Genomic DNA, 18,997 nt, shown 5'->3' on the forward strand with positions numbered 1-18,997 from the left:
AAAAATGAGCACAATTCATTAAAATGTAATTCCAAAAAATAAAAATATAGATGGCTAATAAAGCATGAAAAGTGCTGAACATCATTAGTTATAAAAAGTACAGGTAGGGCTTCCCTGGTGGCGCAGTGGTTGAGAGTCCGCCTGCCGATGCAGGGGACACGGGTTCATGCCCCGGTCCGGGAAGATCCCACATGCCGCAGAGCGGCTGGGCCCGTGAGCCATGGCCGCTGAGCCTGTGCGTCCGGAGCCTGTGCTCCGCAACGGAGAGGCCACAACAGTGAGAGGCCCGCGTACTGCAAAAAAAAAAAAAGTACAGGTAAAAACTACGAAATGCTGAGTATCACCTCTCATAGTATCAGTAGTTAAAACAATTATCAGTATTGGCAACATTGTGGGGAAATAAGTCCTGTCATATTCTTGGTGAATGGAATGTGAATTGGTACTACAATTTTAGGGGACATTTTGGCAATCTCTTTCAAAAGCCTTGAAACTATAAATTTCCATTTGTGTATTCACATAGAGTGCCTACTATGTCCTCAGCATTGGAATAAGACGTAAGATTCCTGTTCTCCTGGAACTTTCATTCTAATTGGAAGGTAGATTGTCAGGTACGAATTTAAATAATCCTTGAAAGTTTAAGTTGATTTTTTGAAATAATAGAAAGTAAAAAGATAAAATTTGATACCAAATATTAGATTTACCTGTCTTTTTTTTTTTTTTGGCCGCGCTGCGCAGCTCGTGGGATCTTAGTTCCCTGACCAGTAATTGAACCCAAGCTCTCGGCAGCGAGAGCGCGGAATCCTAGCCACTGAACCGCCAGGGAATTTCCTGTGTTTCCTTATATGATATGGATGAAGGAAAGATAAAACATGTATGTATATGAGTGTGATTAGAATCTTGAGTTAGAGGAATCCTTATAAATCATAGTTCCTTCCATGTTCTCATATGGAGCAGATATACCTGAAACTTATTGGTTACTTAGTGATAGCCATAAGGAAAGCCCTATCCATTTTGAGGTGGATTTATTCTTTATGGAACCCTCTTCCCTCTGCCTTCCTGCTAAAACTATTAGGAGGTTCTATTATATATCTAGATCTATGAGGCATATCTTTTCCCCCTTTCCCACCTCAGTTCTCCCAAGTCGTCTACTATCTTAATCATGGCAAATCCATTCCTTCCAATTGCTCAACTAATTATTAATCCCACTCTAACCCACTTCCAGTCTATCAGCAAATCCTGACATCTTTACTAAAGCATGTTCAGAATCCAACCATTTTTCATCTATTCTCCCACTCTAGCCAAGCCACCATTATCTTTCACTTGAACTGTAATAGCCAGCTAATTGGCTTCCCTTTATCTGCTCTCCGGCCAAAATCCCCAAGTGGCTTCCCATATCAGAGTAAAAGTTGAAGACTTTCATTGTCCTCTGTGATCTGCAGTCCCCATTTCCACAGCTTACCACCCACCTCTGTGTTCATCTGTGTTATTATTCAAACACTAGACTTGCTCCCATTCCAGGGCTTTTGTGCTTACCATTTCCTCCACCTGGAAACTTCCCCCAGACAATTATATTTCTCACTAACATCCTTCAGTCCCTGTTCAACTATCACATGACACCTCCTCACCACCTCCTACCTTCTTTCTCCTGCTTTATTTTTCTCCATCGTGTATTGTGTATGGTACTATGTGTCCATTTCTCCATATATACCGTATTTGTTGGGGTAGCTACCCCCAGCCCCATTGGAACATATGCCCTCTGAGGGCAGAGACTTAAGTTTTGTAAGCAGTGCCAGGCATATAGTACATGCTTGTGAAAATGTGTCAGATGGATAGACCAGTATTACTGAACCTCTAATAATTCTAACTCCTTTCTCTGGATATCTATCATATGTCAACGTCTGGCTTAAAATGTGATGATCATTGACCTGGGCAATGCAGAGTGCGGTAGAACTACCACCTCTGAATCTAGGTATTCTACTTATGTCAATAGAGCCTGTAATGTCAGTCACTTTGTGGGGAGGGGGGAGGGACAGTAGTTAAGTTACAATGTGCAAGTCTGTGGGGAAGAATATGGGTTTTCTTTACAGAGAAACCAGAGAGAAAAAAAAAAAAACCTTGAGAGAAACAAGTCTAGTCTGCTGGATTTGAACGCACAGCCCTAAGGATCCTTAAAACTAGCAGTTGAATTACTCTAGCCAATTACCAGTATGTTTTTGCTGAAGTCACCATTCATGCATATGCAAGGCACTGTGTACTAGGTGTAGAGAAAGGAATACAAAAATAAAATGTAAAAGGAGCCTGTCCCAAACGTCTCACGGTCAAGATAATCCACATAAGTAACTACAATACCTGCTGCAAAGTGCTAAGTGCCATAAGAAAGATACTGATTATTGCCTTAGTTGTTCAAGAGGAGATATAACTTATTTGAGAGGAAAGCATTTGAGCTAAAACCTTAAGGTAGGATCTGGACATATTGAAATGTCTTTCTAGTGTCTAGGCAGAAGGAAAAGCTTAAAGCAGAAGAATGGATTTGGTAACCACAAGAAATAGTGACTAATATAATCTGGCTGGAAGACATTTGGTAAAGAAGAAAAGTAAAGGTAAAAGATGAAAGAGGAAATATAGAGCCAAAACATGGAGAATTTTAAATGCCAGGTTGACAAACCTAGTATGTAGGAAATAAGAGTTATTGAAAGTTTCTGACCAGGAAACATAAGCAGTCTGAACTTAAGTATAATTAGTGGGTGTGAATAAAGGATCTGTACTGGGAAGGGCCAGCATAGTAATCCACCCAAAATTAGAATAGAGGCTTGAGTGGAATAGCAATAAGAATAGAAAGGTGGAAAAACATAAAAGATACTCTGGAGGTTTTAAAAAGTTAGCTATTGGTTGAAAGAGCTTGAGAATGAAGCGGGAAAGAGTAGGCAGTGGTGGATGAGGTTCTTGAGCTCGGGTAGCCTGACTGTGGAAATAGAACCTCCAGGAAATGAAAAGCATGTTTGAAAGGAGTTTTAAATAGTTAAGCTTGTGTTCGATTTTTGTTGTTCATTCCCAATATTTGTGGATTAAAATAGCTTAAATGAAGTAATTAAGAGACTCAATAGAAAACACTGACGAGAATAAAGAAATTATGAGTAAATGATGAAAAGGGTACGAGTTACTCTGTCCCATAATTCTTTAACCACCTCTACATCACAAAAGGTAGGCCTCTGGAGTGCTTTCTACCTGTAGCCCTTTTGGAACAATGATGATTGAGGTGTTATGTTTACTTCCTGACAACATTGTTAGAATACTTACAGTGTAATCAGTTTAATCAGGGGTGTTTAAGACTGCAGGTGGCACTAGTAAACTTAAATATATACAGTATATACACATATACATACATATGTATATACATACAAATACCTTGGAGCAAAGTCTGGGAGAAACAGACCAATCTTCCAGAAGTCTAGACCTTTAATAACCCTGAATCCATCTATAGTAAGAAAGAAGGAATCTCTACTGGCATTTCTTCTGTCCTTCACTTTTTCCTTATTTTCATTCATACTTAATTTGTGTTAACCTCAAAGCTGCTACGTGCTATGCACAACATAGAAATGCATTTCCTTGTGTGTATTACCGGTAGGCTACTTCAAGCACAAGCCTAGAATTGAAGGATTTAAATAATCTGATTAGAACCCTTTAAATTACTGTATTAGGAATCAAAAAAAAATCATCATTTCTTTGACCCATTACTTGAAACATCAGGTCTTTGCCCTGGATATGTTATCAATATTTTAAAGGAAATGTTTGATTTTTTTTAAAAAAGAGGGATACCCGGCCTTCTATTGTTTCACCAGTGTTGCTCTAGACCCCAGCCTCCCTTGTCAAACTGTAGTTTAAGCACAGCACATTTAAATTTTTTTAAAAGAAGACTTTGACTTATTTTCACCTAGCCTTGGGGCATATTATCGATGGTTTCAATCGACAGAACAGAAGCTCTCCACCTTGGGAGTGGACTCCATACTCAACCTTTGTAAACTGTTCAAAATCAATCCCTCGGCTCCATTTGGAAGGAAGCGTCCGTGTCCTTCCTCAGCGTCCTGCGCCCTTTCTCCAGACCCCTTCTGTCGACGTCCTAGCGTCGCAAACCAAGGCTGCACACAGGAGCCTCAGGGAGCGAGGGAGGGGGGAAGAGGGGTTGGGATGGGCGGCCGAAAGACGGCCTGCTACGGTGGGGGAGAGATTGCGCGCAGCCCACCGCGAGCCCCGGGACCCGGGAGAGAAGGGTTCCGCTAGGGCCGGGGTGCCGAGGGAGCCGGGGCCGTGTGCGTGGGCCTTGCCCGCACGCTCTCGCCGCCTCCGCCACCCTTCTCAGGTCGCTCCCCGCTTCTCCCCACCCTCCGAGGAACGTTGGTACATTCCCGGTGACTCCGAGAGCTTAAAAAGGGCCCGGGGAGGCCGAACCTAGCAGGTTTGGTCCAGATTTGTGTGCGCAGCCCGTACTCTGATCCGCCACGGTGGGTATCTTGGCGGGGGTTTCTTTTACGCTGTGGCACTCGTGCATTTTGGGGCTTCGTGTCTGTGTGTAACTGTCTGGCTAGCAGCTAGGAACTCTCGCCTCCGGCTCCTCGGCTCGCTCAGCTCCTCCGTCGCAGCCCAGCAGCGAGACGCGCGCCGCCAGTCCGCAAGGGATGGAGCGGACCGAGGTGCTAAAGCCACGCACCCTGGCCGATCTGATCCGCATCCTGCACCAGCTCTTCGCCGGCGAGGAGGTCAATGTAGAGGAGGTGCAGGCCGTCTTGGAAGCCTACGAGAGCAGCCCCGGCGAGTGGGCAGTGTACGCCAAGTTCGACCAGTACAGGTGAGCGTGCTTTCGCCCTGATCGCCGAGACTCTCCGGCGCCGACTCTTGAGTCCGAGCGGGCGCCGGCGCGGGCGCGTGGGAAGCGGGTCTTGACTCCCGGAGAGCGCGGGCCGCCCGGCGCCCGCAGCGCCCACCCTCTCAGTGCTCCCGGCCGTTTCCCGCACCCCAGCGCCGCGCCTCCTCGCCCGCGAACACGGGGGCGGGCGTTCGGCGCTTTGGGCCGAAGGCGTGTCCCACTGGCAGGAGACTGCGGCAGGCTCCCAGAGGGGAGGCCACCGAGCGGTGCAAGTTTTCTGTTCTTTTCTCGTTGATCAACTCCTCGGCTTCCGAACGGCCACTCCTTCTGCCACCCGCCACCCCCCACCCCCCCACCCCCCACCCCCACGGAGCCGTCGCTAGCCTAGGACACGGAGGAGATGCGGGGAAACCCCGGTGTCTGGACGCCCTCAGACTCTAGCTGTCTGGACTAACCGGGGTGTTCTCAGGAGAGCACTCCAACAGCGGTCCGGAGAAAAGGGTGGACGGTGGAGGACGCAGTTAAACGACACCAATTCTCCATCACTTCTCCCTCGGTCGCTTGCAAGCAGGCGTCTGCCAACAAGCATTTTTGTTAATACAAAATAACGACTTGGGGTTGTCAGCTGCTATTTTTCAGGTTAAGATGCCCCCTCTCCCAAACCAGTTGGACTCCCCGGGCTGGGGGTTTATTTAAACCCACTGTCAGGTTCTCGAAATAACCGAGTGCTTTTCTTTCAGCCCCCAAGCAATATGCTTTTCCTTATCCTTAGATCTGAGGGTCTGGAATGTAAATTGGAGACCCCTGCTCCTCAGAGGTGCTTGAGTGAGATGCCTTGGCTTGGAGATTAAGTAAAAAATGAAACAGCCTACCAATCCTCTGGGGAGAGAAGTAAACTTTAATCACCCTGAAGAGTGAGGGTTTCTTTTCCGAAGGGTAACCAGCGCTTCAGTCTTAATGGTTGGTCGTGATGAGGTCGGGGAAAGGAGCATAGTTGAAACAGAAGAATAAGAAAAGATGAAGCTTTCCTTTGAAGCCGTTTCACTTAGCCACTTTATGTCAGCATATACAGTGTGTTTGGTAAAGTTTTGTCGCCAAGGGCTGTTTCAGTTGTACTTTAGGAACTGAAATAGAAAGTGAAGTCTACTTAGGATCCTATTTTCCACTTGCAAGTGGTTCTAGGAAATTCCTTTGGTTCCTGTCATTCTGTGGCTGCCAATAAAGCTACCAGAGTAATTTTGCCATTAGCTCCAAGTAATTGAGGGCTTGTTATGGGCTCTAATACTCTTCCAATCACTTGACACATGTATTAACTGATTACCTCACAACAACTCTCTGAGATAGGTACCATTCTTATCCCTGTTTTACACGTGAGAAATAGTAGGCAATGAAAAGGTTGGATTGCCTGCACAAGGTCATACTAATGTCCCTTAGTGGCTCGAGGATTCAAATTAGCATTATTGTTCTAGAGCCCACACTCTAAACCACTGCTAAACCCTCTGTAGACACAAGGTGGCCATAATAGTTTTCTTCTGCCTAGATTTATTACTGACCAAGTGAAATTAATTAACCAGGGTATGCTGTATGGGCTTTTAATCTATAGAACAAGGACATTTCCAGGGGCCTTGAATTTATCTTGATTGACAAGCTCTTGAAACATTTGGATTGACCTATTCCACAGGTTTCTGAAGCACAGCTCAGTAAAATAATGGGTGCACTCCTAGGCGGGCAGTTGGAGTAGGGAGGGAGGGAGATGGGAGAGCAGAAATCAATGTGGTAGTATTTTGCGCATGTAATAAGTGTCCTAGTACTGTGAAGGAATCTGATCTCTGACCTTGGGAAGGCCAGTGCAGAAGAATCAAGACAAAATATGTTCCACTGGGGGCCAAGCAGTAAATTGTCTGGAAGAAGCCCCAGACAAGCAAGACCCTAGGGCCGGAGGAGGGAAAAGTAGGATCCCTGATACAGGAACCATTTACTGTGAATTAAAGGCTGTGTGCACAGCTGCCTGCTAGGTCATTAAAAGGGCTCCAAAGTAAGGACGACTGATATCTAGAAAGCACTTACTAATCAACTCTCTCAGTGGTCCTACTCTGCCAGGACCTGGCCTCCAGCCTAGGGGAGGAAGGGGCATGTGGGACATAAGTGAACAGATGACCATGTGAACAAACAAAAAGGATAAAGATTCCTTTCCTTAAAAATGAGTCTATCGTAGAGATCAAACGTCTGGATACCAAGGGGGAAAGGGCCGGGGGGCTGGGGGGATGAACTGGGAGATTGGGATTGACATACATACACTATTGAAACTATGTCTAAAATAGATAACTAATGAGAACCTACTGTAGAGCACAGGGAACTCTACTCAATGCTCTGTGGTGACCTAATGGGAAGGAAATCCAAAAAGAGGGGATATATGTATATGTATAGCTGATCCACTTTGCTGTACAGTAGAAACTAACACAGCATTGTAAAGCAACTATGTTCCAATAAAAAGTTTTTAAAAAATTAGTCTAAATGAATGTCATAATTATCGAACTTTGTTAATTAGATGGTGTCAAGAGTACCTGTGGGACCAATAGAAAGTTTAAAGTTGATTTTTTGGAGGGGGTGGGGGGTTGGTGTGGATGTGGTTGTTTTGGTTTGGGATTTCTGGGGGCTAATTACTAATTTCTCCTCATTGTAAAAGGTTTAGAGTGTTATTTTACTTCCCAAGTGTAATTGCTTTTGTTCTGGTACTTAGGTCAATGTCCACTCTATTTGTGGAGGATGTTTCATCATGATGCTTTTGAATGTGGATGTCACTTGTGTCTGGACTCTAGTAAAACTAAGGAGAATTCTAGAACAGCTATTTAATGAAACCTTGTTTTTCAAATTCTGGTTTAGCTACAGGGGGGGGGAAAAAAGACAATAGCAACATTCTTGCCTAGAGCAATAGTGCACTTTGAAAATGCTTTCTGTGAGAAATTTTTATTCTTTTTATCAGTTTGAGGCTGTCACATGGAGACTCAAGGAATTTAATTTTTTTCTCTTACCTTTTTCGTGCCATTAATTAGAACTGAGCAGCTATAAACACAGTGATTCAAAATACAAAAATGTCTAAATGAGCTGTGAAAAAATATTTGCTTTCATTTGTGCTCGATTTCTAATTAGACAACCACATTTAAAGTTGCTTCGAGGTAAAAATATTAGCATTTGTAAATGAATGATACTGTATGACACACTTACTTTTCCCTGTGTTTGTCTCATCGACCAAATTCAAACTTCTGAAAACGTTCTTTTCAGATATACCCGAAATCTTGTGGATCAAGGAAATGGAAAATTTAATCTCATGATTCTATGTTGGGGCGAAGGACATGGCAGGTAACACAACTATTCATTCAGATATTTATTCAGTATTTATTCCAGCATATGAAAAGTACAGTACCAGGCTGGCCACATGCCTTGTGAGCACTAACAAATCGCATGTTGTAATTATTTGTTCACAATGTCCCCTAATCCCAGCAAAAGTTCTCATAGGAATTAGCGTGAGGGTTTAGCATATACCATGTATTATGACAGACCTTCCCCCAAAATGAGTAGTAAATCAAATGAGGTGGAGGTAAGTAACCAGCTTAATTTAATCTCTCTGTGTTCTGTAGAGTTAAACTTTCTATGAAGTTGTGCTAAAACTTGACCTTTGTGGTGCTTTGAAGTGTGTAAACAATTGTCGGACCAAAGACCAAAGCATGCAGATTTGGAGCTAGGAAAGCAATTCACAAATTCAGAAAATTTCTTTCTACTTCAAGCTAATTGTTTATTTTCTGTATACAGAAGATAAGACAACTTAGACTAATACCAATTATTGAAACTTGGTCCCTTAATTTTTCCTTAGTTTATACATTTGCAAGTCTTACTACCAGTCAAGTATTGTTACCTCTTTAAGCAGATCCTTCTCAGTCTCTTGAGAATGGTTAAAAAAAAAAAAAAAAAAAAGGCCAATAATCCAGACCCATTTTTGGTGGGAAAAAGTAAACATGAGTTTACAAGATTTTGGAAAGTTAGGTCTATAGAGTGCATTTATTTACTCATATAGAATGAAGTTGTTTTCATTCTCTCAATATTTTTTGAAAGCAGATTATATGTCAGGAGTAGAACAAGGCTCTGTGAATTAGGAAACAAGTTCTCATGGTACATATATGGGGTAACAGAATTCAACATATGAAATACATGCTATAGCATATACAGGTTCATATTTTTTAATCAACCCTATAGCTAATACTACTTAATAAACTTAAATGCTATTTAAGATTATAGGAATAAATTCTTTCCCCAGATCCAATTTGCTTTTTTTCTCCCATCAATATTGGGAGGTAATCACAGATAGGATACTCTAAATGTATAAAATATTAACATTTCATATGCTTTATAGTATAATTTTCAGCTGGTAACACACATGTGCATACCTTTTGTCCCCCAGAGGAAGGAGAAAAAATAAAAAGCCTGGGGAAAAAACACTGTTATGTGATCTTCTCAGTGTGATGCAGTTACAGATAAAGGATCTTTATCTGCTCTAAAATTTCTCTAATGTAGTTTTTAAGTCAAGTTCTAGCCCAGCTTAATTGAGTTATTAAAAGCTATATTTTGGAGAAGATAAATGGTTACTGGTTTTGTGTTTCTGTTATCAAAGTAGTATTACAACAAGGTTTAAAAAGATGAATTGTTCTTCAGTAGGGGTATGGATCAAAACTGTACCCCTTATATGCATTGATATGGAAGACATAGTATTTTATTACTTTGCCCTGAACAATGTTGAATTATAAATTGATGACATTTAAAACTCCAGCTGAAATGGATATTGGCCTGGGAGACGTCCTATTGACAGTTGCAGCTGTAAGCTCTGGACAGATTGTTACACGTGTGGGTTCTGGACCATCTACTGAGTCTAGTTGTCATTTTGTGTATATATAGCAGTATCCACGATCACACTGACTCCCACTGCTTTCTGAAGATGCTGCAGGGAAATCTAAAGGAGACATTATTTGCCTGGCCTGACAAAAAATCCAATGAGATGATCAAGAAGTCTGAAAGAATCTTGAGGGAAAACCAGTGTGCCTACATCAACGGTAACATCCAATTTTTCTAACAACAAGTGGGAAAAACCTTGAACTCCCACTTGAAATATTGCTTGCTTACATGTGTGCAATAGAATTTAGATCGTGGAGTCATGATTTCATCTGCTTAGGAAGTAATCTAAAAGCAGTGGGTTTTGTCTTTTTAAAGATTTGCGTGTGGATTGGGATCACTTATTAAAAACATATGCATGCAAGTTAGTGTCCACTGAAGAGTCATTAACCTACCAAGTCTTAGGACAGTTAGAATTGAACATGAATTTACGTAAGTAGAGTCTTTTAATAAAGGCGTGAGGCCAACTTGGTAGTGTTAGTCTTTCATTAGAAAATGTAAAGAAATGTTCCAGAAGTGATTAAGAATGCTAGTAGCTCGTCCCTGTTTTACTAAAGTGCGCACAGCTTACTTTAAAAAGAGTATTCTCAAGAGAAACTTTTTGAAGCACATTGTTTGTTTTTTTTTTTTTTTTTTTGCGGTACGCGGGCCTCTTACTGTTGTGGCCTCTCCCGTTGCGGAGCGCAGGCTCCGGACGCACAGGCTCAGCGGCCATGGCTCACGGGCCCAGCCGCTCCGCGGCATGTGGGATCCTCCCGGACCGGGGCACGAACCTGTGTCCCCTGCATCGGCAGGCGGACTCTCAACCACTGTGCCACCAGGGAAGCCCCTGAAGCACATTATTTAGCAATGATTTCTAGATCTCTTACAAAGAATTCATTCTTTCTTCTAAATGTGATATGGGAGAGCCAAATGCTCTTCAGTAGAGGCAGTGATTAACATCTGTGTTCCTAAAGGACTTAGTAACTTTCCAAAAAGCTCCTTAAAGCTTCCATGAGCTAACTTTTTTTTATAATTAATTTATTTATTTTTGGCTGCATTGGGTCTTCGTTGCTATGCACGAGCGTTGTCTAGTTGCGGCGAGTGGGCTTCTCATTGTGGTGGCTTCTCTTGTTGTGGAGCACGGGCTCTAGGCACATGGGTTCAGTAGTTGGTGGCACACGGGCTTAGTTGCTCTGTGGCATGTGGGATCTTCCCCTTCCAGGGATCGAATCCGTGTCCCCTGCATTGGCAGGCGGATTCTTAACCACTGTACCACCAGGGAAGTCCTGAGATAACTTTTTATGTTATTCCCACTTACAGATGAAATTGCCAACACATAGGAAGATTAAATAACCTGTCCAAGGTCACTCAGGATTTGAACCCAAAGAATTTGATGCCAAAGCCCATAGTCTTAGTTGGGATGCTATCCCACTTATATAAAATAAAATATTACAGAGGTTTTTCTGGCAAAGCAGGTTCTTTCTTCTTAGATCTTAACGTTCAGTATTGGCCTTGATACTTGGCCTAAATTTGTTCAGTTAGTTTAAGAATGCAAGTCAGTTACAGAAGTCAGATTGTATAGGAAGTTTTTCCCCCATTCACATAACAAAGGAGTTAGTTTCTCAGGTGGTAGGAAACTCTTTATTTGAGGGTTGCTGTATATAGCAGGCACACCAGATTTCTATGAACAAGATTGCTGGTACTGCTCACAATAAAGCCAAAAGCCTTTCAGAATAATTACTTTCAGCTAGAGTCATAGAGTCATTAAAAAGCTACATTAGATCTTGGAGAACATCTAAGATTTTTTTTCAAGGGTCTTCAATGCAAAAGGCTATAGGAGCCAAGCAGGTAAAGTGAGTGAGTGATGCAGGCCGGAACTAGGCTGTGGGAACTGGTGTGCAAGCTGCCCTGTCTAAAGGGACAACGTGGTCACCCAGCTCCAGTGAGATCGTCCTGACTTCTTTTTCCATAGAGGTGGGAAATTCTGATTGTTATGGGAAATTTTGCCAATCAGTAAAATACTGGATAGGACAAGCTAAATATTTCTGTAGATGCATTACTCAAAAGCCACCAACTTTTAACCTTTGATTTTTTACAGATGCAGGAGGAGAGCTAGATGTGGATAGTGATTGGGGGGAAAGATGTTTCAAGTACAAGAAAGAACATGGGTGAAGGCACAACCCATGTTCAAAGAACGTTTTTCATTCAAGCGTTGCAAAGAATGAAGACTATGCAGGAACGGTCTAGCCGGAGGGGAAGATGAATGGGCTTGGATAGGAGTAGTCGGAGAGTAAAGTAAGATCAGGGCCTTAGCCTCCAAGACTAGCTTAAAGTAAAAACTTTCTTTAGTCAGCGGAATTTTGTTCGGGAATATCTTGATTAATCCAGTAGCAATATGCGTCATAAGGTGGAAGAAAGGGACAGTGGGGCAAGGAGATCAAGTTACTTATTGTAATAGGCAGAAGGTGAACATTGCCTCAAGCAAGCTGGCATCCCTAAGTATCACCAAGAAAAGTCCGATATTACTGTGACAGAGAGTACATCATTTGCATAAAGGAAAAGGAGGCAAAGACATAATAATGCTGGGATTACTAACATTTAGGGATCAGACATGAGCTTTGGGGATTTCTAAAGGATGGGTGACTTGTTTTTGCGGGATCTTTGCTTGCATTGGGTGGTCTATTGGAGGTGCAATTGGAGAAAAAAATGTTATTTGTATAAAGGGCAGTCAGTTCTTCAGAATGTTTAACTTTTGTTCAAAAGCAAGCCAGTGTATTATAAAAGCAGTAGCCTATAGAATCAAAGAGTTTGCAGATCTGAGAATTACGCCCCATTTCTTTAAATGAGGAAGACAGAAGATCCAAGAAGTTCTGAGTTGTTCAATGGTAGTCAGTCTAGCTGGGAGTAGAACCAAAGTCGTCTGCTTCTGGGCTTTGCTCTTCTTTGTCATGCAAGCTCATGGAGCTAGATCGTAAAGCATAAGGCCAAATTAGGTGCCTATACTAACTACACTAATACACTGAATTCCTTCCTTGATTAATCTTCCAACTCTCTCCTTACTATATATAAATTTCTTATCAACATAGTTATAAAAATCAAATATTTTGGGGGCTTCCCTGGTGGCGCAGTGGTTGAGAGTCCGCCTGCCGATGCAGGGGACACGGGTTCGTGCCCCGGTCCGGGAGGATCCCACATGCCGCGGAGCGGCTGGGCCCGTGAGCCATGGCCGCTGGGCCTACGTGTCCTGAGCCTGTGCTCCGCAACGGTAGAGGCCACAACAGTGAGAGGCCCGCATTCCGCAAAAAAAAAAAAAAAAAAAAAAAAAAAAAAATCAAATATTTTGTTTATTTTAATCTCTTGAAGGCATCTCCCCTACGCCTTTTGACTTCCTTCAGTGTGGATTGGTTGGCCAGGGCTCATCCTGTGGTCCCCTCACATCATCCAGGCTTTCCCTATACTGTCTCCTGGTGCTTATCCCCTTGTTTCCTGGTCTCGTCTGCTTTGTCTTGGGTTCGTGGCCTTGTTTTGGTGGAACATATCCTCCAACGGCCCTATGAGAACGGGTTCATGGAAGGTAAATTTCTGAGACCTCATATCTAAAAATCTCTATATACAACCCTTGCAACTTGATAGATAATTTAGCTGAATATGAAATCATGACCTCGCAGTCATTTTCTCTCAGAACTATGAAGGTAATCTTTTGTCTTTTAGTTTCCATTCTTCTTGTTCAAAGCCTGGTACCATTCTGATTTTTGAATCTTACTATGTATAAATCCTATTTTTTCTCTCTAGAAACTTTTGGGGACTTCTCTTTGGGTGTCTTTTCTCTGTTCCCAGTATCACAGTGATGCAGTTTGTTTCATGACACTCATTGTGGTGGGAGCTCTGTAGGTTCTTATAATCTAGAAATTCATGTCCTTCAATTCAAGAAAATATTCTCAAGTTGTTTCTTTGATTTTTTTGTTGTTCTGTTTCTGAAACTACTGTTGATCAGATATTAAACCTCCTGAACTAGTCCTCTAGTTTTTTGGTTTTTGGGGTTTTTTTTTAATCTTTCCTATGTTCAATCTTTGGCCCTTTGTTCTTTGAGTCTTTGTCAGCTTTTTCTTCCAACCCTTCTATTCGGATTTTTATTTCTGGTATCATCTTTATATTTCTAAAAGCTCTTTTTATTCTCTAGTCCTTTTTATATAGTATTTTCCTCATCTCTTTTTATTTTTTCTTTTTTTTGGCCACGCCACGTGGCTTGCAGGGATCTTAGTTCCCTGACCAGGGATTGAACCCATGCCATAGCAGTGAAAGTGCCAAATCCTAACCACTGGCCTGCTAGGGAATTCCCTTCCTCTTAGCTCTGTGAAGATATTAATGATAAGTTTTTGGTTTTGTTTTTTTAAGGCTTCTCTTGAGTAGTGTCTATTTCATGTTGCCTTTTTTTCAGGTTGCTCTGGCCTCTTTTATACTAGAGGCTCTGCTCACAGGTGTGATGGCCTTGACTATGTGCTAATATTTAAAAACCAGAGACAAAAAAGTTAATTGGTAGCTTTCAAACATGGATGGTGTTTGCCAACTGGACTTCACTCTAGGAACATCTGGTAAATCTTTTCCTTGAGGAAAAATCAGTGGTGATATCCTCAGGACTTTTTTCTTGAGCTGATCAGATTCTCAGAGAAGCTGCTTCCCGTCTCCTGCCTGGAGAAGAAATTCCTGTCTGGCAGCATTCTGGCAGCCATGTGATGAAGAAAGTGGAGATCTTACCACTCAATGTGTAAATTTTCACTTAAGTCACCTGTTTTTCACCAGGTATCCACCAATCCTGAGTTTATCTGTTGTACTCTTTCTAGAGAATAGATCTTCGATTTCTACCAGGGATGGAGGGAAGGTGAGGTGGTGAAAAAGCTTTGTGACGAAACTTAAATAGGCTTCAACCAGTTCTTGTATTTATAGCCCATGTTTACCTTCATTTCAGGAAGTACATGTGGTGCCAGTTCCTGAGCTGTTTATTAGTTTCAGGACATAAATCAGGTTATTTCTTGGCCATCTCCAAGGGTAGCTGAGGATTTAGCTTTCTCTCCTCTGCAAAGCCATCCATCTACTTCTAACCTTTCAAATTTTTAAAGATTTTTTTTTAACTTTAATTAAAAAGTTTCTTCTTTTCCCTTTATCTTTGTATGTTGATGTCTTTTTTATTCTTTTGCTGCAGTTGTAGGGAAGTTTTTAGGAGAAAGCAGAATGCGTGTCATTTACTATTTTTAACTGGAAGTTCAATTCTAACTAACTTTTAATAATTCATATGTATCAGTTGATTTAAGATCTTGGGCAATTGACCAGATTTTTACCTACAGCTAACATCTAAGCTCCTTCATCTACCCATCCCTCTTCAATATTGTTTAGATTCCATTGGCTTACATCGAGTAGAGAATATTAGCCATACAGAACCTGCTGTGAGCCTTCACTTGTACAGTCCGCCTTTTGATACGTGCCATGCCTTTGATCAAAGAACAGGACATAAAAACAAAGTCACCATGACATTCCATAGCAAATTTGGAATCAGGACTCCATTTGTAAGTATAATTTCTCTCTCCTGTGTTTAAATGCTTTGTGGGTTGGCAGCATTACACTGATGCATTGCTTTTTTGTTCTAGGTATTATTTAAATATCTTAAGTTTTAAGTATTTTAAGTATTCTTGAGATAGGTCTTAACTTGGAGAAAAGGCCCATTATATTCTATTATTTTCTTTAACTTTGGAGACTGTATTTTCAATTTATAAAATAATACTTAAATTAGATGCAAAGAATTGCTTATTCAAAATTTCAAACTGTATGCTTATTCCTAAAGAAAATATTTTCTCTTCATTTATTAGGGAAATAAGAGTGAGAACTATACTGATAAAACTGCTACTACTGTGACTTAATGTTCATAGTTCCAGTTTGCTGAGATAATACAAATAAATTACAGTTAACCTTTGCACAGTTGAGACCCTATTCTGATAATAATAAATAAAGAAACTTGCCTGTTTTGCTGGCCAAGTTGCTTTGTCTTTGAGTAGTGATGGCAACCAACAATAATATGATGTGGCAATCTTCTATCACTGAAATAAATTGGCCATTTAGGGGAATGGTCTTTAGTTAGTCATGGGAATGCCCAGAAATACACAATGCATGAAAACAAAGTCTGAACATCCTTATCAGTCTTATGAAAGTACAGCCTTTGAAAGAAGCTAGGGCAGAATTTTCTCAAGTGATTGCTCTGTTTATTTCCTGCATTCCGAGCCCCAAGAGATACTCTTATCACAGGAACGAAACAACAGGGCTCCATTGCCATGCAGTGGACTTTCATATACTGCCAGAAAAGCAGGACTACTTAGAACAAGAAATGTCTCATGTAAAGATTCTTACACAGCTTGCTTTTTTTCTTTCTTACAGACAAATTCAGGATCACTGGAGAACAACTAAGGAGCACCAGACCCTCTGAGGTTTTACTTTAAGGTCCAGTGAAAGTTTTGCCTTGGACAGGAAGCCCTCCTTCCATTTGGTCCAGTAATATACTTTACAAGGCCAATACTTAGATCTACTATAAGGCAGATGCTAATTATAAGGCATTAAGTAAGCAAATAGTGCCCTGAGCTACTGTAGAAGAAAAAATCCCACTAAAGATAAAAAGGCTTGTGATTTTAAAGGCCAAATCAAGTGCTCCACTCATTTTACCCTCTAAACCCATTGGAACTATACTGGGAATGTCAATGAAGGTTTTTATAGTTTTTGGAAACACTGGTCTCTGAACTATAATTAGCAATAAATAAAAATAAGACATCAAACCACCCACCTTGTTACTTGGAGGACTAAATGTAGATGTCTTCATTATACTTTGTATGTTCTTAATATTTGAAGAGAAGTTTTTGAATCTGTGCATTTTATTTTTTCAATCTTATTTTACAAATTCCTGCTCTATAAATAATAGGGTATTGTGGATAGAGAAACTTAAGGCGCTTTGCCATTTGGTAATGAAATGAAGGGCAGAAGATTTAGAAAAATACACGTAACCAAACCCACAGCAAACCAGAATTATAAACTCATGTCTAATGTGTCCAGTGGTCAAAGACTTTGTACTGCCAGAATTGCCAAATAATTTTAATAAAAGTGGATTTGAACATAATTTGAAGTTGTCTTTCTCTTTAACATGACAAGAATTTCATATAATTCATGGCTTCTTAGGTTTATGCAGACTACCAAAAGCACTGCAAAAGATGCTTTTATGATGTAAGAATATAAGAAGACCAGGGCTTCCCTGGTGGCGCAGTGGTTGAGAGTCCGCCTGCCGATGCAGGGGACACGGGATCGTGCCCCGGTCCAGGAAGATCCCACATGCCGCGGAGCAGCTAGGCCCGTGAGTCATGGCCACTGAGCCTGCACGTCCGGAGCCTGTGCTCCGCAACGGGAGAGGCCACAACAGTGAGAGGCCGCGTACCGCAAAAAAAAAAAAAAAAAGAATATAAGAAGGCCAAAAACTGCATTCAAAAGGAGCTTACCTTTTGGGGCTTTTATATGTGTTCACCAACTGGCCAGAGATACCAACCCGAGGGTCTCTGGCCCTAGGGCAGCTCATAGACAATCAGTTTAGCCTGAAAACTGTGTGTGGGGTCTGTATGTGTTTAAATATGAATTGGATTCCAACAGTTAAAAACCAGAGATTTCACAGAAGAAGGAATGGACTTTGAAGTATCTGGCAAGACTGAACCTGCATTGCATTTTCACTGCTATCACTTAATGGGGCTGGGATCTGCCCCTTGGATGGGGCCGCCTCCCTGATCTGTGGCAATCCCCAGCTTGCCTGTTTCCCTTATTCATGTTACCTACAAAGCCCACACGTGTATTTGCTGCCCCCACTTCTGGCAATTTTCTTAGGAATATCTGTCATAATCTTGGAATTTATTATCTCTGGGAACTTAATTAGAAAGTAAAGTCCTTTGAAGATGGTTCTGGTTAGGCCATTGATTGTGGTGTTTATACCACGTCATAGAATTATTTACATCATTATACCTGTGCTTCCTCTCACCTTTGAGAAGGATGTGAACATTTACTGAGTACTTACAACATACTAGGCATTGTTACAAGTTGTTTAGATGTACTAACAAACTGAATTCCAGAAAACTTCCTTGTGAATTAGGTACTGTATTCGTTTCCTACTGCTGCTGTAACACTACCACAAACTTATTTTCCTACAGCTCTGTTGGTCAGAAGTCAGAAGCTTCATGGTGCCATGTGCAAGGCCCATGTCAGAGGCTTATCTTTTGGTGTGGGTTCATTAACCATATACTTGGACAAACTGGTTGATGAATGAAGGCCTCTTACCTGTGTTTCATGGGAAGGGACAGCATTACATTTAGTAATGCTTCTTAGTCTTTTTTTTTTTTTTCTGAATGCAACCACTTAGAAATCTCAAATGCTAAAGAACTCTTCAGAAAGGCCCACACACAACAAATTTGCATGCAATTTCAGAAAAGATTCCTGGACCCTGTGAAGGCCTTTAGGCCCCAATTAAAGAGCTCTGCCATGTGTGAGGCTTTCCCAAGGCTCGTGGCAAATGGTGGCTATTTCGCTTCATTTTCTGAGCGAGGAAGGTATTAGCAAGCTGGGCTACTAGCTAACCTTTTAAAAGTTACAGTGAGGTTTCTAGGACTCACCAGAGGCTGGTGCAACCTTGTCTGAGACATATCTACACATTTCACAAGGTCAATTCTCTCTTTCTAAAGACATTGCAGACTTTCACAACTTTACCTAGTTGATAGATGTTTCCTTGAAAAGTGTATGTGGGATACTGAAATAAGCCGGACACGGAAGGACAAATAATATATGATTCCATTTATACAAGATACCTAGAAAAGGCCAATTCGTAGAGGAAAAAGTAGCCTAGAGGTTACTAGAGGCTAAGGGGTAGGAGGAAATGGGAGTTATGGTTTAACAGGTCCAGAGTTTCTGTTGGGGTTGATGAAAATGATTTGGGTATAGATAGTGATGGTGGGTACACAGCATCGTGAATGTATCTGATATGACTGAATTGGGCATTTATGAATAATTAAAATAGTAAATGTGTATTTTCCCACAATAAGTTATTTCTTTAAAGAAAGTGTATGTGGGAGAAAAGTGTGTGTGTGTGTGTGTTGGAATAGATAAGACTTCCTATCATAGAGAATACAAACGATATGAAAGGCATTG

At 41.4% G+C, this 18,997-nt stretch overlaps 1 protein-coding gene across 1 annotated transcript; it reads left to right on the forward strand.

Annotated features, from left to right (window-relative positions):
- Nucleotides 1-4,673: 4,673 nt before the first annotated feature.
- CDO1 (cysteine dioxygenase type 1) lies at nt 4,674-16,937 on the forward strand (the record flags this gene model as incomplete). Its single annotated transcript, XM_079702407.1, has 5 exons — nt 4,674-4,843; nt 8,144-8,221; nt 9,809-9,963; nt 15,176-15,345; nt 16,208-16,937. The coding sequence occupies 5 exons, from the start codon at nt 4,674-4,676 to the stop codon at nt 16,235-16,237; spliced, it is 603 nt and encodes a 200-aa protein (XP_079558533.1). The 3' UTR covers nt 16,238-16,937.
- Nucleotides 16,938-18,997: the final 2,060 nt, after the last annotated feature.

This window comes from Hyperoodon ampullatus, assembly GCF_949752795.1.
Source record: "Hyperoodon ampullatus genome assembly, chromosome: 4".
NCBI classification, from domain to species: Eukaryota; Metazoa; Chordata; class Mammalia; order Artiodactyla; family Ziphiidae; genus Hyperoodon; species Hyperoodon ampullatus.